General features: G+C 42.7%; 1 protein-coding gene and 1 long non-coding RNA gene across 2 annotated transcripts in view; one reads left to right on the top strand and one right to left on the bottom strand.

The window, feature by feature from the left end:
* The window catches only part of hectd2 (HECT domain containing 2), a 50,502-nt gene extending 41,118 nt beyond the window's left edge, over positions 1 to 9,384 (top strand). The window contains 4 exon segments of the mRNA XM_040139318.1: positions 3,281 to 3,396; positions 4,479 to 4,555; positions 4,558 to 4,621; positions 5,599 to 9,384. Of these exon segments, the coding sequence (XP_039995252.1) occupies positions 3,281 to 3,396; positions 4,479 to 4,555; positions 4,558 to 4,621; positions 5,599 to 5,719 (378 nt within the window). The 3' untranslated portion in view covers positions 5,720 to 9,384.
* A 134-nt stretch (positions 9,385 to 9,518) lies between these two features.
* On the bottom strand, positions 9,519 to 10,495 carry LOC120796642. Its single transcript, XR_005708407.1, has 3 exons — positions 10,370 to 10,495; positions 10,058 to 10,197; positions 9,519 to 9,848 (listed from the first exon to the last, which is right to left on the bottom strand). It is a non-coding gene; the product is annotated as an uncharacterized LOC120796642 (long non-coding RNA).
* Positions 10,496 to 22,292: the final 11,797 nt, after the last annotated feature.

Below are 22,292 nucleotides of genomic sequence, written 5' to 3'. Positions count from 1 at the left end.
GATTTTTTTTTTTTTTCTACCTGGTATTTCCTCAGCCCTATGACCGACAACCATTTCTTCAAAAGCATGATTTTATCGGGCGTTGGTAACCTTACTGAATTCTTGGTACAGTAATTTTTAGATGTGGGCTGACTCAGAGTCGATGCGACAAAGTGGTTTTGAAGAAAAAGAAGAGGATGTAGCAGAGTCATCTAACTTTCTCTCTTACTGAACTAAAAGCCAGCTGTTACTTCACATGGGCTGAATGAGATGTTAAATGCTAGCTCTAACAGCAGTGGTCTGATTCAGATTTGTTCCAAGACAAATGGTGGATGTAATTTTCCTAGAACAACATTTCAAACAGGCCAGTATTGCAGAATTTATCACTTCCTGCGCAGCAAAACTGAAAGAGCAAAACCCTACGCTCTTCATCGTGGATAGAGAAGTTTGCCCAAAAATGGAGCCAAGGCAGTAAAATCTGTTTGCCGTCCTCCTTAGTCAAATGTTTGGTCTCCCTGATAAAGAGCTGCTGACTCAAATCTGATCATGTTGTTGTTTGTTGAACTCTGGGGACCCTGAAGGCCCCTGAGTTACTCATAAATAAGCGGCAGAGAAATCCACAACGTGCATTTAACCTGCAAATATCCTTGTCCGTCTTTTATGACTTTTAAGCTAAGGGAACCTTTTAAGAATAAATGTATACTTAAGTTAAAAGAAAATAATACCTTTGGATTAACAATGATTATTATGACTTTATACTTTACATTATTGACAATTTCCCTCACGGGATCAGTAAAGTATAACCATCCATCCATCGGCAGTTGTAGTAACAAACCAAACCCATTTTAACAAAAAGAAGCTCTTCTCTGCTCCTGCTGTTTTCCAACTGCTGAAGCAGGGTCTGCGGTGCCGTTGGGGAGTAGTGTTGCGGCAGTAGCACGTGGAAGTGCTGCTTATGTGCGACCTTTGGCCTCCGACCGTTGGGGTCCTGACCGACGCGGTCTATCGGTTACGGTCAGGGGTCACGTCTGTCAAGTTCGTGTGTGATTATGTGTGTGTGTGTGTGTGTGTGAGCAGGAGTATCTCCGGGAGTCACACGTCTGATCTGCCCGGCAGCAGAGTGAACACACTCTGACCACAGATAAGACGGACAGATGGACAGTTTGACTGCGGTTTATCAGCTCTGAGCCTGAATCTGGGTCAGAGAAGGGACAGGCTGATCTAAAAAGGGTAAAGACTGAGACAACCAGGACGAGTCTCAGCTGTACAGATAGTAACTATCTCCTGACCTCCTCTGTTTCCCACATTGTGGTAAAACAACTTTTTTTTTTTTTTTTGTAGCGTTTTTTTAAATTTAAAGATAAACTCTTTGCAGTTTCTATGCTAGAAATTCAATATAAGCAATCACAGTGGTTTTCATTAAGAATCCTCCTTCATCTTTGCTCATTGTTTTATCTGCTACGCCTGATTGTCCAAGTACAGTTAAAGGTCTAAAGCCCCTCTTGCAGCCCCAGAACTTGCAATGTTAAATGCGGCTCATAATAAAAAATGAATCGGACAGAACAAACAACCATACTTCTTACTGATACTGATGATTTAGCTTTTCCTAGAGCCTTTCCAGTAGTGGAGCTAAAAATGTAAAGTCCATCCTGAGAGAGGTACCTATGTATTTTTTTTTTTTTTTTCTGTAGACGTATTTCTTGTGTACATGTGGAAATTTAAGTTGTTTCACAAAAATGTTGGGATTCGTCATTGCCCACAGGCTGCTCGTGGGGACCTCAAATCTCTAGACAAGACAGTGTAGCGCACGGTCGCACGCTGCTTTGAACAGTGGCGGTCGTTTGGTTTTAATGTGAGCCCTGTCGGGCGAGGAAGTCGTGATCAGCTTTGGAAAAAAAAAAAAAAAGAAGAACTTTTCACAGCTGCATGACCTGACTCATATAAAAACACACCTGTCTCATACTCAGCCATAGGTCACCCTTGACCCCACTCAAAACAAAAAGAATTCTTTCCCTTTCAAAAGTCAAAAGTTCCATGAGTGCGACACACTTCTGCTGTTTAACTTATATCTGTGTGGAGTCTTTCATTCTGTCTGTCTGTCTGTCCTCCTTCGATCCCTCAGTCACGTCCACATTGTGTGATGTCGACGGATGTGATGAGGCAGGCCTGTGGTTAACTTGTGGGTGGAGTTGTGGTTGGGTGTTGCTGTGTTTCTTAGTTTCAGATTATGTGTATTTTGGGGTTGTGACAGAGGGTTGTGGAGTTGTGACAGAGGGTTGTGGAGTTTCTGGCTTTTAGGTCATTAGAGAGTCCGACAGCGACATCACTGTCAAGCCCAGTGTTGCCTTAATGTTACAAGTATTTCTACTAAGTTTTTTAATTGCCGTTATCTGCATCTTCCCGTCAGGGCAACGACTGAACAAATGAAGACATGTGAACTTACTATTTTCACATTACTTTAAACACTTAGTGCTTATTATTATGTCACCTTCATTGTTTTAGTTATTTTTGAAAAATTCTCTACCCTACTTTCATCAGTTCCTGTTGTGGTGTCTGTGCCTCACGAGCATCTTGCAGATTCAGAATCCTCCTGCGTACAAACTTGCCCAACAATTAAGACATCGGGCAGTTGATTGTGCGAACGTTGTGCTAATTTTGTTAATTTTGTTGTGCTATTAAGCAATTTCACCTTTGCGCGGCTGTAAATAAAAAAACACTTTCATTAATGTAAAACCCCCTGAAGATGACGTCTTGACAGTTTACACATTTTTCTGTTATCAGCTGCTCTGACGAGGCAGAACTTCCTGTATCTAATCCGGATTTACCGGTTGTGTTGCTCTTGCGCCAGGTTCTTACATCACTCAAGCAGCGGAAGCGGTTGCTACGTTTGACCGCCGTTGTATTTTAGGGGAAATTCTGCCGAAAGACTTTAGATGAAAAGCTTCCCACACGGCTGCTGTCCAGCGGGTCGAGCCAGGCGCTGACACTGTCAGAGTACTAAAGACACGCATGCATTACAGTTATAATCCTTAGGATTTGTGAACTCAGACCCAATCTATGCCCAGCATGATTTCAGCAATAGCCACTGACGTATTTACAATCTGTAGTTTCTGCACTGTAGTAGTTTTCATGTCAGTGGCACAGTCGGCCATTCCTGCGCTGGACTGTACTTCCTACCTACGCAGGAAGGATTTCCAGGAAATGATGCCCGAGTAAAATTATACCCCAGATCTTAATTACACATGTCATGATTCTGTCGTTATGTGTATTTACTGAGTTTTTTTCTCTCCTGTTTTTGCAGTTGCTGCGGCCGGAGGAGGTGGAGATGTTGGTGTGCGGCAGTCCGGAGCTCGACATGAGCGCCCTGCAGAAAGCCGCCCAGTACGAAGGGTACAGCAAGACCGACGGCACCATACGGTAAGACGCCTCCGTTTCCTCTTCACTGACACTGACTGACTCAGCTCTGCAGGAAGTCCTCACATACCGCGCATTCACTGCTCGCACAGTGAGTCAAACCACCTCGCATTTCCTTTGAATAGATTCATCCCGCTGGCCTGGAAGTTCCCGTGCACATTTTTACCCATCCAGCGTTTCTGGTAAATAGACTGATCCCGTTGTGTGGTAGTGAAGTTGCTCTCTGACACCGGCTTGTTGTCTTTTAGCTATTTTAAAAACAAAATATACACAAAGCACAGCTGGTTCGAGTTGTATTGCTGCTTGGAAAATAGAATTGTGGCCCGTTTGTTTCCTCTCAGATCAACGAACAAAGTTTGTTTTTTCAATTCTAGTCAAAGGCAGTGATGATTGACTGATGGTTAGGCTGCAAATGTTTGCATGCAAGGCGTTAATTGTAACACTCACACACACACACAGAGAGAGAGATGTCCTTCAGTTTCCAGCAGGAAGGGAGGAAAACCAGCCAACACTTGTCAACCACAGATAATGTAACTCAGCACCGTGCTGACAGCTGATAACAAGCAGCTGCGGGCCTGTTGCACAACTTCAATACTGTCTGTCTGACTCTGTAACAATCAATATTTATTTCTCAGTCTGTCCTGGTGGAACTTCTGTGTGGACAAACATCACAGCGGCAAAGTTTCGTTCAGCCTTGTCCACACCACAAGCCAAGTCGAGCATTTTCAGCATTTTTTTAGAACTGATGGGATCAAAAAAAAATGGTGATTAGTGCTGATTGACGACCAAAGCAGAGGGAAACCCGTCTCGTATCCACATTAGTCCACATTAGTTTTGTCTGTAACTTCTGTCACTTATGATAAATCTTTTCATACACTCGCCAAACAATTCCAGCTGAGATCTGTTAACACGGCAGCATGGCTGCATCAGTGTCGAATGGGGACAGAACCGAGCAGACTCGAGGGGAGATATGTCACGTGATTCACTGATGGATTTAGTCTAGACACCACTCATCCCAAAATACCCGTCTGAGTAATACTGTACATACTCGGTGGCGTGACAGTCGTATCTGTGCATTGGTCCAGCTGTTTCTGGGACGTGGTGTTGGCCTTCCCCCCGGAGCTGCAGAAGAAGCTCCTCCACTTCGCCACGGGAAGCGACCGCGTCCCGTCGGAGGAATGGCCGACCTCAACTTCAAGATCTCTAAGATCGACGTCCCAACTGACTGGTAGGTCCCGGAAACCGACCGAGCTGGGCCCAGAACTCAGACTGGTCCCCGAGAACTGCAAATGTCCACCAGACGAACCTGTCAGTGCTTAAACCAATACTTTGAGACAGAGAAGCTTGGTCCTAGACTTTATATTTCACACAGAAACACTGTTGGCACATTAACCCCCGTCACACCTCTGTTAAATTAGTCGTCTGCAACTTGCAGTGGTTGTAGTTTATTTTGTCGATTTTTAGGCCATTGTCATCACAAAACAGATGCTGTCTGTCCAGCCGAAGTCATTTCTTGGGAAGTGACGTTCTTGGAGACCAAAAGCCACTAGAAACAGCTAATTCAGAGAGAAGCACTAAATGCCTGTCTCCCCGCTTGGCGATGTGATTAGCTACAGTGTCTGAGGTGCCTGACGGATGGGTGAAGTGTCAACACTGTAACTGGTGTCTCTCCTGTCTGGGGATGGTACCGAACTGGCTTTAATCACAGACCGTGGTGTGAACTCAACTGCAGGAGATAAGACTCGTGGTTGAACTTAAACTACGAATACATACAGTAGGTTTTTCTAGCTGTCCCATGCGGAAAACATTCAGTTTTGGGTGTAATTTCATGTCAGGCTTGTTGTTTATTCAAATTTTTTATTTTTTATTTGTGCCAAATCGTAGCATAAATCACGTGTTATGAGTATCGCATTTTCCTCCACTGGACCATTGACATTTGTGTCTCTGTAGCTCCAGTTTTTAGAGATTTGAATTTGAATGTGTTTTAAAAATGTGTTTAATTATTAACTGTGACCCCCGTGTTGAGTCGAGAAACCCGTCTATTTTGGGGTAAATCAAATCTTTTCAGAATCACGAAGATAATATTGAAAATGCTAAAACACGGGAGTGTGATTAAATTGCTGAAAATGTGTTCTCGAAATGTGAACTTTAGCTAACAGCAGTTGACAACTTTTTCTTCTTCCCTCTTCCTGTCTTCGTCGCCAGGTTGCCGATCTCTCACACCTGCTTTAATCAGATCTGTCTGCCTCCGTACCGAACCAGGAAGGAGCTCAAACACAAACTCACTATCGCCATCTCCAACGCCGAGGGCTTCGGCCTGGAGTGATCAACCTACACACACACACACACCCCATTAGCAATGCTAGCTATCTGTCCGCCACAACTACCACAACGCGCCTTTTGTTTCTCTGTGGTTTTGAGTCAGACTGTTGAGGGAACACGTTTCTCAACAAGCGAGTGGTTTTTGTCAAACATTATTGGAATGGACTGTGATGCAGTTTTTACAGCAACATTGGAGTTGGACTTTGCCAATGTTGAACTTTTTAAATTTTGCAGCAGATAATATGGGAGCCTCCTCCTGACACAACAAACACTAGAAATTCTTTGATTTGCACATGGACTGCGTCAGTTCGATTATGAGACAACCCTGAAGAAATACACGAGAACGAGTTCTGATTTTTTGACATATCTCTAGGTGTCTCATTGGAAAGAAAAAAAAAAAAAAAAAAAAAAGCCTAACTCTTAAAATTTGTGTCTCAGCCTCACAAAAACTTTACGGGTCAGATTCTAGTCACAGTTTCATAAATGTTATTTCCAGTATTTCTGGTCTCATACTGTATCAGGTCATTTCCCCAGTGTTCTCTAGAACTCTTATATCACCAAAATAATAAACGTTGACAAAATGTTGCTTGTTTGCTCAGGAAATGATCAATAGTAGTATTTTTAAAACAAATGACCAGGTGTTTGCCCACCGCTGACAAATGCTTTTGTGAATCTCTCTTTAATGGGGCCCTATTTTATGGTCCGGATTAAACTGAGCTGAACAGAAAATAAGGCATGAGTTCAAGTTAGAATTGCTCAAATTACGTTTTTAATAAGCAACATTACAACCTTGAGTATTCAGTATGAAATGAATTCAAGTTTGAGGCAGGTTTTACGGCTGCAATACGAAACAGCGCAAGTAAAGTATGACGGTAAAAGGCAGAGGACGGGCTCAGTGAAAAAATCTGAATTGGAATATAAGACTTCTGGAGGGCACTCAGGTTTTGAGATGTATGGGTTGAATATTTCCTGTCTCGTGTTGGTTCTGGATTCACTGCTTTGGTGACTTTGTAAAGCTCTTTTTATGAAGGAATATTACATGTGTTTGATATCATTTTGCTTTGTTTGCAGCACACTGTCAGGGTATTAAGCTTTGCTGGGAGAAGAATACTATCTTGTATCATGAGATGTAGATTGTCTTGTGAATAGTTTTGTTATTGTTGCTCTTTTGACATTGCTGCCTGTTTAACTGAACAAAAAGGCAGCAGCAGAAATGTTTGCGTTGTTGTTTGGAACGTTGTGATATCATGACCCAGCTGAACCAGCTCAGCGTTTGTTTTGGTTCTCTTATTTTTTTATGTTGAGACTGAGAAGTGACCGGCTGCCTGCAGACGGACGCTGGTAGATGTTGACTGTTGGATGAAGCAGGAGACCACCTTCTGAATCCTCTCCTCTACTGTTATTAACATGTTGCTGGTCGTTCTGGTTATTTGAATATTGAGATGTTTCAGCATTCATAGGCTATTACATCCCACTAATCACGGCTCTGCGCGCAGCTTGAGTTTAGGCGCCCGTTTCTGACATTCAGCGCTTACAAATTTCCTTATTGGACCACTATTGGAAATACAAACCCTCCGCATGTCCTCAGAAAATCCAAAAGAGCACATGATTTCTTCCTCATTTAACTGTTGGAGCTCTGCTTTCAGGCCCTGTGCTCACTGTTTCCAGTGGTGGTCAGAAGTTATATTCCACTAATATTCACAAAATTGTCATTTAAAACTTTCTGCCTGCCTCGTTGCTTCAAGGAAACTATCGTAGTGTAACTTTCAGTTGTTGATGATTGGCATCCGTGACAAAAAACAGAACTCTGATAATCTGAGAGTGAGGAAGAAGATCATACTCCATTTGTTTTTTTTTTTTTTATCACCTGCGCTCTGTGTAAGTTGTGTTTTTACCTCCTGATTGTGCTTCCTGTCAAGATCAAATTATGCGACACTATAAGCAGACATGACTGTTTGTAGTTCTAGTGTTTTTGTTTGCGGAGAGCTTTTACTCAGTGTGTTTACGTGCACTTTGGTAACCGGGGTGCGCAGGTAATCGGAGAAATCGTCATTCCCCAGGAGACATCTAGCAGGGGAAACCAGGTTTTTCCAAACTCCTTACGGCGATCACAGAAACCAGGTTTCTCATTTACAGTACGTGACGTTCAAGAAGTCAGCTTACTGGAGAAATCGGGCTGTAACCCAAGTAATAAATGCATGTAAACACACTGAATGCGAAGCAGCTACAGGAAGATTCCACAGTAGCTTACGCAGCTTCAGACTTCATCAGAGCTTTGATAGAATGGCAGTGAGCATTGGCTTGCATTTGATCATTTGTAGACCAAATGTTATGGAGGCTTTAACTTCCAGGAAAACGTTGGTAATGCTGATCTTATCCCGCATCAGAGGCTTCTGGGTAACCGAATAAAGCCGCCACTGTTCCCATCGCAAATGTCCTGTTTGTCAGATCAAAGTGCCCCTTCTCTCCCTTGAAAGATGTTCCACTGGGTGACAGTTCTCAATGATTCTTCAGCGCCGCGCCCCGGCATTGTTTCGTCATGAATCATGTGAGATTCAGAAGGCAGAGATGTTATTTCGCCGGGCCTGTGAATCAGTATCACTTGCAAACACTGGCTCAGGGCATTACTGTATGTAATCAGACACCTCATGGTTTAAGTGCCACGAAATGCTGGTGGGCTCCAAGCTCCCTGCCGCTACTGTAGCTCTCCGGAACTTTGGTTGGTTTTCGTGCCACTGCCGTCTCTTGTCCGAAGCTGAGCAGCGCTGGTTTTGAAAAACTCAGTCTTATGCAAGGTTGCCATGGCAAGATGTCTGATGTCCGAAAGACGAACTGGCGAAAAAACCCCAGAAGTAACCAAGCAACAGTCGAGCAGCTTGTACGGCCGCACCATTCACACTCATTCACCCAGTCTCACTGAGCATCTGTAGGGGTCTGAAAGAAAGCTCCTGATACAACAGTGGGAGTTTTCTGTCATTTAACGACTAGTCCAAAGCAGCAGCAGGGGCCAGAGGCGGCTCCTCTCCGGGCTTCTGGTTGAGACGGACTTCATGCCACATTCACATCACGTTGGACTTATCGTAAAAAACCAAGCTGCTGTCTGGAAAAAATGTCAAATGGTCAAAAAGGACACATTTTATGGCCTTGACGTGGGAGGCGTTGGAGGAGCAACTCATCATTGGACAAATGGGATAATGTAATGAAAAGTGTGTTTTGTTTTTTTTTTTTTAAATGTTGATCCGACCCAGGTCTGTTGTATGTTAGTGGGACCAAACTGTGTCAGGTTATACAGTGGGATGGGGGCGTAAAGACCGTGTGGAAAATCCGTTTGAAAATAGTTCAAATGGATTCAGAGGAATTTGATGAGATGTAATTATTTTCACTTGTCAGACGTGTGAAGTGACTGAAATGTGCAGACGGCACTTAAAAGTAGAGAGAAGTCATGAACTTCTCGTGTTTTTATTATTTAACAACTGTAAAGCTACAGGTTCATCGGTATCTGTCAAATGTCTACACCTAGATCTGGTGGGTTTTACCATGAGTTGAACATGCATGACCCATTTTTGAAACCTAATATGCTTCTCTGTTGCCCGAGTCTTATATAATGTACTGTATGTACTGCTGTGTTTCCACATGTATTTACAGTAAAAGCGGACAAGAGGTCGTTCCTCTCTAGAAAAGACTGACTATGCTTTCTTTTCTCCCCCCCCCTGCTTTGAATTCATTCTCATCCTCACAGTCACACTGGGAGCTGCACCGAGGTGCATCAGTGTGTCCGGAAAAAAAAAAAAAAAAAAACATACATGGAGAAATGGTAGGAAACTGTTCAGTTAATTAAACTAACATTGTTAGATGCAGTTTTTGCCACAAAAAATTCAACAAAGATATCATGTCCCTCCAGTCCAGTATCAGTCAGTCTTTGGATTTTAAGTGGATCTTCATCAGGACTTCACTGAGCAGCTAACAGACGGCAGCTACGTTAGCTGCTCCATCATGACCTCTGACATGTCGACATACCAGGGGGAGCCGCTGGCTCCAAATCTTAAATTTATGAGAGTCTACACTCGCTCTGAATGCAGGGATGGTGCCCGACATGATTCATGGAGTTTAGTCAGTTCGTTGAGTTCTTCATCCTGTTTTCCGTAAAGTAAAAAACAGAAAATCTGTCAGTGCAGTAAGACTGTTTTCAATTGCAAATCAACTTGTTTCCAGTATTTTTTTTTTTTAAAAACAACTTTCAGTTGTCCTCATTATTCAGATTTGTTCAAGATAGCCATACTTATTTCCAGAAATGTTTTGAAAGAACTAGCTTTTTTTGGTTTGAAACATTAAGTATTCTTACTGCACTGGCAGCGGCTGACAGTGTGGGATAAACAGTTGTACTTTGACACCTCCAGGGTTCAACTTGTCGCAGAGATGTGGAGCATGTGAAGGCGGAGAGGTCGTGCCTTGACCTCACGTGAGACAAACAGTAACCAGTCGCTGACGGGGCAGAAAAAACAACTGCATTGGGAATCTACAAAAACAAGTCTGTCTGGAAAAACACAGCACAGTTTTAATCAATAATGCAGTGTTGCGGCGAGATGCCGCATCACACAGAGGGAATAACGTGTTTGCTGCGTTGGTTGTTCAGTGCACATGCTCTGCAACTCACCTTCATTTCTTTAATTAAACCGAAACTGAAGCAGAAGTTCAGAGTTTTGCTTGAGTTTCAGTCGCGAACCGTCGCCCCTACACCCCGCAAACGCTCATAGGCACTTTCACTCTTACTGTGTTTCTCTCTGCTTTACTGCAGACACCAATTAATGCCCGACAATGCTTTTTCTCATGCTTACTTTCTCTCCCCCCTCCCCTCTGTCTGTCTGTGCTTGGTGAGTTGCCCTACTTTAATGCCGGGAAACGATGAATCTTATCATTTATTAAACAAACAGAAATATGTAGGCCATGGCCAGAGCCTCATTTGTCAATCAGTAAACCGCCAACAGTCCACCATTATCTTTTTTTAATAGGAGAGCAGACTGGCTGACTTAGCAATTTCCCCCTATTCAATTTCAAAAATAACACACACACGGTGGTGCCAAGTGTTGGGACAATGACCTTAAGTTGGTGCTTTCTTTTATTTGCTGGTGTTGTTTCAATGTGTTGTAACACAGCGGTCTTTGTAATAAAATCAAATACAGTTCACCCTCTTATCGATTTGTTACTGTCATATCTACACATGACTTCGGGCGCATCAGGGGAGGAGCTGCTGTGGTACTGCGGTTGTTGCCGGCTTGTTATTGACACTTCAGTTAATATAAACTCATTTTAAAAAAGTCTTTTAAAGTCCCTTGTTTTTGTTTTGGACTTCTCTGGATGGATTTCCCTCCGGTTTCCTCCCAGTTCGGACCGTCCCGCCCCCTCTGCAGTGCAGTACGTGTCCTGTCGTCCCGTGGAGGCTCCGGACAGGAAGCTTCTACCTCCATAACTCAGTGTCAGCAGCTACCGGACTGTGATTCAAAGCTAATTTGGTACAACAGAGCTGGAATTCAATAGTGATTCAGCTTCAGTTAGAGAGGATAGACATGTAACGTTGTCACAGTGTAGATACTGTACGGTTCTGACGGAGTTTGGCCGTTTTATTCTTCTGGCCAGTGTCCACGGAGGAGGAACTTTTCACCGGCACATTCACCGTACATATCAACTGAAATCGTCCCATTTCCGTTCTTGTGCACGTGGATCCTGGTTGGTTTGGATGATAAACAAAGTGTGCCTCAGTATCCTCACACGACTGTCTGCATTTACCTCAGCTAGAAGTTTAGCAGAGCTGCATAACGTAACATAACTGGCCCGAGCAAATAAATGGAAGAGAACATAACATTTTATAATTTCTGTCAAAAGAAAAATTCTTTAAAAAGATCGTTTGGTTCCCTCAGATGCCACTTTGGTGACAACCTTTAGCACAAGAAAAGCCTCTTTTTTCTTCGAATGCTCGTCCATTTCTCAAAATTCTGGCGACATTTATTGTCTGTTATATTTGGGATGACTATACACACGTGCAACAGGGGTTGTTCAGAATGTCCTTGTCCCCTCATTAACTCTGAGTTCGTGAGACCGTCTGTCCGACTGAGGCCGGAGGAACAGAGGTTGGCTCACAAAGGGGGCAGAACCTGGACTCGCTCTGTTCTTAGCTGAAAACAGGCAGAATGCCGTTTAGGTAACTAGCTGACAACAAATATGGCAGAGCAGCCTGGCGTCACTGAAATCCTGTTTAAACAAAACAAAACTTTATGAAACTTTATGAGCAACACATTTAAACCCTTCTGTTCCCACCCACCCAAGAAGTTTAGATGGGATGACCCGCCCCTTTCCTTGTGGCATGTGGGAAGTACATTCACAAGTCAGTCCGGGCAAAACCTACAGCATCAGGCAGCGCTTTATTGGCTGCCTGACGTTGGCATGATGCACCTTCCGTCCTGCCTGTACCGCCTGCAATCCATTAGTCAAACAACCAGACCGTAGAGACACGTACGTGCATTGTTTACGCATTCATTCTGGTTTCCTTGCAGATTGTGTGACCGCACCCAGGTAGCCGACCGGCACAACCCTCTCTCTCACAGCTGCTCATTGCTGCTTGTCTGATAGCCTATTTACAGTATGTCTCCAGATTTAAATGGTGTGTGCTGGGCCTTTGCCCCCCCCGCAAACCCCTTTTGCAGTAGTTTGTCTTCCACATTTTCTGGGCCACGATTTTGTCCTGGATGATCAGTCATGTTAAAAATATCACCGGCCAGTCGGTGAATTTTGCCTCAGATATGATAGGGGTTTTAATATGAGATGAAAAGTGTGTTAAAGCTGTTAAAGCTTTTGTTAACTTAGTTTTAGTGAAGAATTTCAGTTTCTCATGGTTGTTGAAATACTGTTTCTGATACTTTTCTGAGATACTGATACGTTGAGGCAACGGGAGTTGGTTTCTTCCATAATTCTAAAAGAACGCTCTAGAAAAAGTCCAGCATTAAGCATTAGTTTAGTCATTTGCAGGTCAAAACCCCCCATTTTTAGAGGTCTACACCTTAAATTCAATTGTTTGCTACATGGCTTTTTAATAATTATATTTTGAAAGGTTTCCTCGTATAATGCAGGCATAAATTTGGCAACGCGCTGTATTTTAAACAAGGCCCAAAAAGATAAAAAAATGAATCATAAATTTGAGCTTTCATCTCACACGCGCACAGAAGCTTGCTCTCTTCACTGGAAAACGAAACAGGCCCATTCTTTAACACAAGTAAATCAGCTAAAGGCCCAAACACGAGCAAACAAAATCCCAAACGTGTCGGCACAGCGAGAGCAGCTCTGCAGACTGAAAGCTCCCAGTCCGACCGCCTGATGCTCCACCCGCACTGCTCTTCGTCAGTTCGACTCACCTCACACAAAGACGTCATCAACCAGAAATGACTTATCAACAACACCAGACTGTAAGATAAACTCCCTCCAGAGAAAAATTCTTCCCACAAATGAAAAAACAAGATAATAAAATGCCATAATATTAGTAATACTGCAAAAAAGTGGGAGGTCCACAGGCAAGTTTATGAAATCCTCTTAATTTCTTCTTCAAATGTACATCTAGCAGAGATTTCTGAGTTTATTTGACTTTAGTCTAGTGATCTTTTTTGTTTCTTGCATTTTATTTTACCGATTTTAAAAAACAAAACAAAACATTACATACTTTCAATCAAGTCCACTTTATTGTCTCAAGATCCTTTGCTTTGCTTTTCCTGCCATTTGTAACTTGTTTTATTGTTTGTATAGTACATGGCAACTTGCTTTTTGTTTCAAAAGTGAAACAATTATTATTCAGTCTGCACACAGGAAAATGCAAAATTAACGGTCAGTAAAACCACAGATAACACAACCTCTAGGGATCGAACTCAAGTGGGACATTAGAGGATACGAAGTCAAGACACTGAAAAAATCCAGAAATGAAAACGATAATGTCAAAACCCTCAAAACACCAACTGCAGCATGTTGGGACCTTTAAAAAGTAATACATTCAAATAATAATCTAGTATTATTATTGATCAGCAACCTTATCCGCTTCCACAGGTGATGATCATTTTGTACCGATTGGTGCAGGCATGAATGCATGGACGGAATCACGGCAGCCGTCACTGATCACTGGTAAAAGAAAATCCCAGTCTGATACACACGGTTTCAGTTTGTTTAATCTGTCGCAAGCGAGGTTTTCGCTTTTGTGTAAACTCTGAGCTAATTTAAGCTCTCATTTGATAACAAATCCAATGTTTGAAACTTGAGGTTCAACGTTCATTTGGACAAAGATCGCAAGTGTGTGTGTGTGTGTGTGTGTGTGTGTGTGTGTGTGTGTGTGTGTGTGTGTGTGTGTGTGTGTGTGTGTTATAAAGTTAACATCGGTGGGTTTCCAGCAGGGCTGACATAATTTACAGACATATTCGTCCCAGTCTTACAGGGTTGATGAAATCAAAGTCGTTTTTTTAAATTATCATTATTTAAAATGTGTTTTTGAAATTTTCCTTTTGTATATTTGGCCATAGTTGATACAGATTACACACTGTGTTTTTATTTTTATTTTCAATGGCTCATACTGGAGTCACATAACGGGACTCACCCAGTCAGGGTCAACAGTTCGTCTCCGATCAGAGTTGCCTGGCTACAGTGGCAAAAATTTCAAGCTGCAGTCACAAAACTTTGTGCAACTTTAGTCCCATCTGGCTCGGATGACTAAGGTTGCACAAATTTTTGTGATCGCAGCTTGAAATTGAACTACTGAGCCAGTCCAGCTCGATTCAGTTGTTTAGTCCAGGCCGAGCAGGTAAACAGACAATGCAGGCTACTGGAATCTCGCAATCTCAATTTCCCATCATCATGATGATTCAGTTCAACTGTTACTGTATCTGAAACTGTATGGTGTACGAGTCATCACCTCCTACAAAGGTAACCTTTATAACCCTGCATCAAGATCAGGAGATCTGCCAACGGATGCGCCCGTCATCTGCCTGCCAATTCCAAAAAGTTCATTCAAATAAAGAAGATGCTTTAGACACGGCAACAAATTATTCATGGATAAATAGCCCACATTTTTGAAAAGAGGTTTAGAGCCCGGTCCTGTTGGCATGGAAACTAATCTGAGCCTGGACTGAGGCGAAATAGCAAAATGCTACAAAATCCAAAATGTGGAGAAAATGTATTTAGAATTTATGGATTTTCTTAAGAATCGGTTCCCACCAACAGGTTACCACAGCGCTTTGGATGGGATTCGTCGTGCGTTTTGTAATTGTTCAAACGAGGTGCAGTCAAGCTACAGTCGGTGTGATTGTCATCACTTTCCCAGGATTCAAATGGGAGTGTAAGGTGATGATCTTCTGTTATAGATAGCAAACCGCCCTGAAGTATTCCGGTTTACTGTTGGTTGACACAGCAGTAGGTGGATTCTGTTTGTGTGCGGACAGTCAGCAGCTGTGGTTTTGACCTATGACTGAAGCACTTTTCCCAGCGTGGGCCTTAAACTCCACACTACTTATCGTCCCATCTGTAATGTCGAAATAAATGCTCCTCCTGTGGTTGAATCCTCCTGCAGGCTGCTGTCCTCATTTGGCCCCGGCAGCTGCTTTTGTCAGTCCTGGCTCCATAAAGCAGGTGTGTTGGCCAAAATGATACGGACTGGTATTAAACTGCGGAGAAAAAAAACACACAAGAACACAAACAGATACACACAAACGACGCACTTGCATCATGGGTATACATGCACAAAACCACAGTCTGTGTGAAGTTGAGATTGACAGTATGTTAAATGATGTAAGTAAAAGGAAAAGACAAAGAGGATGAAATTTTTATTCTTATTCTTTATTCTGAATTCTTGTGCAGTGATAGACGAGAAACTCTTCTGAGATTTTACAATTTAAAGTGAACATCAGAAAAGATTCTTTAAAAAATAAAAACTATGAAAGAATCTGCAAACAATATGAGGCAAACTGTGACTCGGGCAACTACTGAAACTTGCAGCGTGCACTGTTGAACCTCTCTTATTTAGAGGGAAGCTCAAGTTCTTAGAAATAGTTTCATACGCACTTCTTGTTTTGGAAAAAGGTCAGAATCATTGAAAAAAATCTTTGCACCCTTAACATACAGTAAAAATAATAATATTAATAATTTATTCCGACTGGGCCCTTCTCTCCCTTTTCTCTCTAAAGTCTGTCTTTCAAACGCAGACACATGCCCGCAGCCCTACAAGGGCTTGTTGTTTGTGCTCCAGATGTGAAGAAGCAGTCTTTGTGTTGCGGCGGAGCCTCAGCCCCTCCACGCTTTAGAGGAGTTTCAGGGTTTGACATGACAGATTTACAGACTTTACCTGGTTTGCTGGAGAAAAAAAAAAAAAGCATGGGCCGAGAGTGAAAACCTTTATACAAGCAGCTTTGCTTGTATAAAACATTGGCCTTTTTTCTCTCATCACACTGAAGGGAGAGGAGAGAGTAATGCAGACGTCCTCTGCTTCCCCCACTTTTCCATCTCCTCAGCCATTGCATTCTGCTCACAGACATTTTTTTCTTTTAGCTGAGTGAATCAGGGGAATAACGTGTTGGAAGACGAATATGTCAATCTACAGTGGCTTCAGAAAGTATTCAGACCCCTTCACTTTGTGAACACTTCATTGTTCTGCAGTAAATGGATAAAACCGCCATTTGCCCATCAAAATACACTCAAAAGCCTTTGACGACAAGGTGAAAAGAAATTTTAGCAGATTTATTAAAAATATAAAACTAAAATCTCTCATTTACTAAAGTATTCAGACCCTTTGCTGTGCCGGTCCAGACCGAGGTCAGGTGCATCCCGTTTGCTTTAATTATCCTTGAGATGTGTCCACAACTTGATTGGAGTCCAGCTGTGGCAAACTGGACTGATTGGACATAGTTAAAAGACACACCTGTGTCCACAATTCACACAGCATGTCAGAGTAAAAACCAAGCCATGAAGTCCAAGGAGGTGTCTGTGGACCCCTGTAGTAAAACTGCCTGTGTCAGCTGCCGTGCAGTCAATTGCACGAGACGCATACAGAGGTGTTGCCCGCGGAGGGGCTCTAGGTGCGAAGAAGTCGCCAACGGGGTCTGAAAGCTCGGTAAAGCGACCGAGGCGCTAAGAGCCTTTGACTCGCCCCGATGACATAATGGAAACCGTTTGTGCCAATTCGTTTTCAAAGAGCAACGGCCAATGGGGAAGCTCCAACACTCACTCACTCAGTCAGTTGGAGACTTTCACGTTTCTAGGGCCCGGTCTGGCCAAAAAGTAGAGAAGCGAATAAAAGAGGAAGAATTAACCACTTGAATAGTCTACTCCATCAAGACCTCTGGGTCTTGCCTGATATCTTCCACTCCGCTTGCATCCTGTTGCTGCTTTGTGCTATGAAGAGATCCCGCAGGTTTCCCTCCAAATCCGACCCACTTGTACACTATGAAAAAATTTTTTTATCACTCTCAGTGGCAATAATCTCATTTCCTTTTAATCATACTACTATCTGAAGTAAGGAAGTATTAACGTGACACGTGTAGCAGCTTTGAAAAGGCACGTTATAACCCGATGAAGCCTATCAGGTAGCATCAAAGCCTCAGCCAGCTCGTAATTCAGGCTGAAGATGGCTACGGTGCTCAGCCCTTTGCCCAGGCTCTCATGTAACCCTGCTAACCCCCCTCTCCCTTTCTCAACACCATGAAAAATTGAGGGCAAAAAGAAAATCTACTCTTTGAACAGATCTCTGCTAATTTGATGAATAATTGGGAGCAGAAGACAGAAATTGACCTGATGATCCTTTTAATCCAAATTCTCTTTCTGTGGCTCGACTACACCCAAACTCCCTTAGTGGCCACCAAACCGGAATAGTTGGATATCCCGTGGATATCTAGTATCTTTAGTTATGTCCATTTGATGCCAGGGGAAGGTCACCTGACTCACCTCCCTGCATGTAAACGATATCACGCACATGCCAAATATCCAGGAGTAAACATAACCTGTCCTGCAGTGGGTTGCACTGACTCTCTGGGGGCAGGGAGTGTGGTGAAAAAGGGCCACCTTCGTATGTAGAAAAGGGTTCAGGAGTAAAGTTTGGGTATAATCTGCCTTCGCAGGAAATGACAGAATTAGTCATTTCAGGAGACCCCCCCCCCCCAAAAAAAAAACCCCACATCTGTTTGCAGAATGTCCGAGTGACAAAACCCTCTAGAGGCCGTAGTAATTATAACATTCATCCGTTGGGGGCAGGGAGGAAGTCAGGTGATCTTATAATGGAGCAAGAGTGCAGAGGGAGGAGGTCGGGACGGATGGGTGGGACAGCAAAACGTCAGCTGTAAATAGGTGAGCGTTTCCCATTTCCTACCAGGACATGAAGTGTGACCATGATTGTTGCGTAGCCTAACCACCAAGTTGTTACTGCAACCAAAACCGTGAGGGTCCTCTAACCTTAACTAAGTACTTATTTTAACCCAAATCATGATCTTTCCCCAAAGCTAACCAAGTTGTTCTTGAGCCTTGACCGAACCAATCCTGAGTCATAGTGTTGTCAAATGAAACAGATCTTGCCTTTTGACAGCGATCTGTGACTGTTTTGGGAAAGCTACAGACAAGTGAACAGACATATCATCTGAGCCGTTCTAAAGGGTAGTAGTGGGAAAAGTTGGAAAAGTTGGAAAAGCTGTTGATGTTGTTGTTGCTTTTAACTTGCCCTGAGTTTTAGTTCATGGTCACATCAGGGTATAAATGGAAGCATTTTAGTTTCCTATTTGGCACAGCCAAGGGCAAGTTAACGGTTTCCTGTTTCAACACTCATCTAATTTCATCAATTGCATCTTTATTTTGAGTTTTTAATTGAAGCAATGAAACCGAGCTGCAGACATTCAAGTGCATGCCACAATAGAATTATAAATAATGTCACTACGGGACCAGAGGTGAAAATTTTCTGTTTGGCATATTTATAGTGGTGGTTTTTTAAATTTACGTTTCTGAGTTAATAAGCGCATGTGCCGTCTAGAATTACCTGCAATCGCACAATACATTCAAGAGTTTAGGTCACGTTGTCCACACCTAGAAGAATTATCAGAAAATTGTACTGAACAAAAACAAGAATAGCTTTTGTTTTAGGCTCATACAACTTTATTATGTTTCAAAACTGTAAGAAACGTTCGGAGGAGTTGAAGAATTGTTTTTCAAAATCTTCACGATGGCAGAAAATCCTCTTTCTGAAAACGGGCTGTCGCTTACTGATAATCACCATGAACCAGGGAGACGTACATTTTGCTTCTACGCCTCATTGCTCTGAATTTATGCACCAAAATGTAGAGCGCTTTGCAAACGGCCACATGGTGGCACTACCAGTATCAAAACCAGTCGCGTTTTCCTTTCCAGCAAATTCCAATGGAATCGCCCATCATCTCACTGGGGGTCTGACCCCACTGAAGAAGCAGCTCGCACTCTGTGGCTGACGTACATTTACAGGGTCAGTGACTGTGTTCAGATCAAACAGAGACTTGGTGTTCCTGCATCGGGACTCGACGTTCCTCCATTGATATGCTGCTAATGTTTGTTTATTCTTGATTGGCGCTGATGACATTTGATGAGAGAATAAAGCTGTAAATGGCAGGACTCACTGTGGAGATCTATAGAACTGTGGACCTGTAGGAGATCGAAGTAAAGATATATTTATTTATTTATAGTTCTGTGTGGCCAAACATTTTTGGTCCATGGTTTCGTTTTTCTATATTTGCGTTTTGCTTCGTCAACTGTTTCTTTTAAAAACATGTTCAACTGTTTATTTAATTGTGAAATGTCCACCTGTATTACCCAGCGCATAAAATGATAAACAGAAAATGTAAAATTATTGTTAAGCACCACATAATTATAAATTTGACCAGGGATTTTGCATCGAGTATTTTATCCCAACGCAGAATGATTCACGTTTCTAAATAGGACCGGTCACTAAGATTGGAAGTTTTTCTGTATGTGGAATGTGCACTGTGAAGCCGAAAATAAACAGGAAATGGAAAATAAACACACACACACACACACACACACACAGAGATGTAGTATGTGTGCCTGTCCATGATGCTCAGAGGTAGGAAGCTTTTGAAAAAATTCTGAGCTATTGGAGGAATTTGTGGCATCTCTGAGTTGAGACACAAAGGAAATGATGGAAAGGGAGAAGTGAAAGAATTTAAACTTTTGACTTTAATTTTACAACAATAAAACCCTCCATTCTTGCTTCTGTCTTTCTGTGTCTCAAACCACTACTTGGTTCACTGTTCACGTCACCTTCTAATGGATCAGGAGGGAAGCGATTTTTCAAAGCAGTGTATCAGTCAGGGTCTAGTCAAGGGTTGTTGTGTTCTTGTTTGTTTGCTCATTTAGAAACCATTGAATTTTATGTTTTATTATTTAAAATTTATTACATTAGTATTGCAGTACCACTGTGTTAATGGCATTTTATCTATATCAAAAATAAATAAAACCGGGCGAGTCCTTGAGCAGGTTGGATGCCACTTGACAGATTAAGCTAATAAAAAGTAAAAAAAAATAATAGACTGGTGAATTCACCATTCACAGTTCTGTTTTACCTCAGTGTCTGATTAAGTAAACTGCCAACAACCTTAACCCACATTAAATAACCAGACCAGGTTCTGGGTCACAAAAAAACCTCATGTGACAGACACAATCACCCAGTTCAGGCCACTTTATCCATCACTTAGACTAGACAGCAGGCTCAAGTTCAGCCTGTGTCTGTCCATGTCTCCTACATTCCTTGCAGGACACACACACACACAGACGTGTGGACAGCCCAGCCGTTTGACCTGTTGACCTCAGCCTTTTACAGACAACTACACAGACATGCTGGCAGCTGAAACAACCCCCTGAACCCGCAGCGTCACATGTACGTATATGATCTCTCACTCTGTACGATTTAGCTCATTTCTGCAGCATTTCAATCTTTTGGACTTTGCGTCGCTTCTGTTCTCCACAGCGTGCTGTAGTATTTCAGAATTACGATAAGATACTGAAAAGTTCAAGATTGAGACAGTGCTTGAATCCACAACGTGTTAACCAGCCGAGCTACATCAGCTCTCACGCAGAGAATAATTAGATCAGATGAGAAGATCAGCTGGATCAAAATCCTCGTTAAAATCGTGAGAATCGGGGCTCTCTACATTATCACTACCATAGTTGGCGTGCTGACATTTTAAAGTTTACTTCCGGCAACATCTCCCACGTTGCTGGAAGGTTCCTTTGCGATGAGCCTGAAATCCGAACTATCAGCCTCTGCGACAGTTTTCCAACGTTTGTGATGTGAATGCACGGGAACAGACGCCTACAGATTAGACTACTGGTCAAATCTTTCAATAGGATGTTATACGCCTCAGTGTCGGGTGTTGCTCCTGCGGCCGTTTGTGTTTCACTGAGCAGACAGGACAGGACAGCGAAATGGAAGCAATGACGCAACGGCTGAAACTCAAGCCAGGAGCTCAGGTTAAGGTCACAACCTCAGTTTCGCTGCTTGGCCTGAGTTCTACCCTGCAAGACGCCCTCATTGACGCTCCATTGGTTTCTCTGGCCTCTGCATTTTTTGCCACGGTCAAAATGTGAGGGAAAGAGAGTATCAACCATTACGTAACTTCACAGATATTTCTTTGGTTTGGTGATTTGCTTGCTTTGTTTGCACCTGGAGTTCTTCCAATGCAAATACTGTTTTATACTTACGAAACTAATAAAAACACATACGGGCGGAAAAGTGCGTACATGCTCGTTCTGTCTTTTCGCTCGATGCTGTTCAACGCCCGTCGTCGCCGCCCATCTCTGACTGACAGTTAAACAGTGCGACACCCACGCGCACGTATGCAATTTCTGCTTTGTTTGTTGTGCAGCAGATAAACTGGACGGGACACCGTTAAATCAGGTGAGAGTATAACAGAAACTGAAAACCTCGCCCACAGACCAGCAGAGATTCGGTCTTTTCGTAGCCGATGCTACTACTGTCTGCCAACTTCTATTCACCTCACTCACCATTTTGGGTATTAAAAGGCATCAACTTCACATTTAAGGTCCGCGAGCTCTGAAAGCGATGCCTAATGTCACTTTGTGCCTCCACTTTTACCCTCTGATCAGCAGAGTTGTAGAATCCCCGTCGGTAACAAATCAATAGATAACGTTCTGTGCTCCATTACGACACAGTACAACCGCTCAAAGGTGATTATTACTCCAAACAGCAAGTTGATATTTTTATTATATAACAGAGAAATATTTGCACTTTTAAAAAAATCTATCTACTGTTCTCTGAAAGGATAGAAGGACAGACGTAACTCACTCATATTGCTCTAAAAGAGTAAATATCTATTTTCACTTACTTTTTAAATTTGTATTTTCTCTTTTTATCTTGCTATTGTTCTTTTCCTCTCAAATCACGCCGTGCTTAAGTGAAATGTAAAAGCTCTGGGAACCAGTCAGCAGACCAGCTACATAACTACACTTCAAAGTTACAGTCACGTCTGAGCCATCTAAAATGATAAAGACCCCGACCACGACGTGCAGCC

Source organism: Xiphias gladius, chromosome 11 (assembly GCF_016859285.1).
Source record: "Xiphias gladius isolate SHS-SW01 ecotype Sanya breed wild chromosome 11, ASM1685928v1, whole genome shotgun sequence".
Lineage (NCBI taxonomy): Eukaryota > Metazoa > Chordata > Actinopteri > Istiophoriformes > Xiphiidae > Xiphias > Xiphias gladius.
This window is presented reverse-complemented; position numbering and strand designations above follow the sequence as displayed.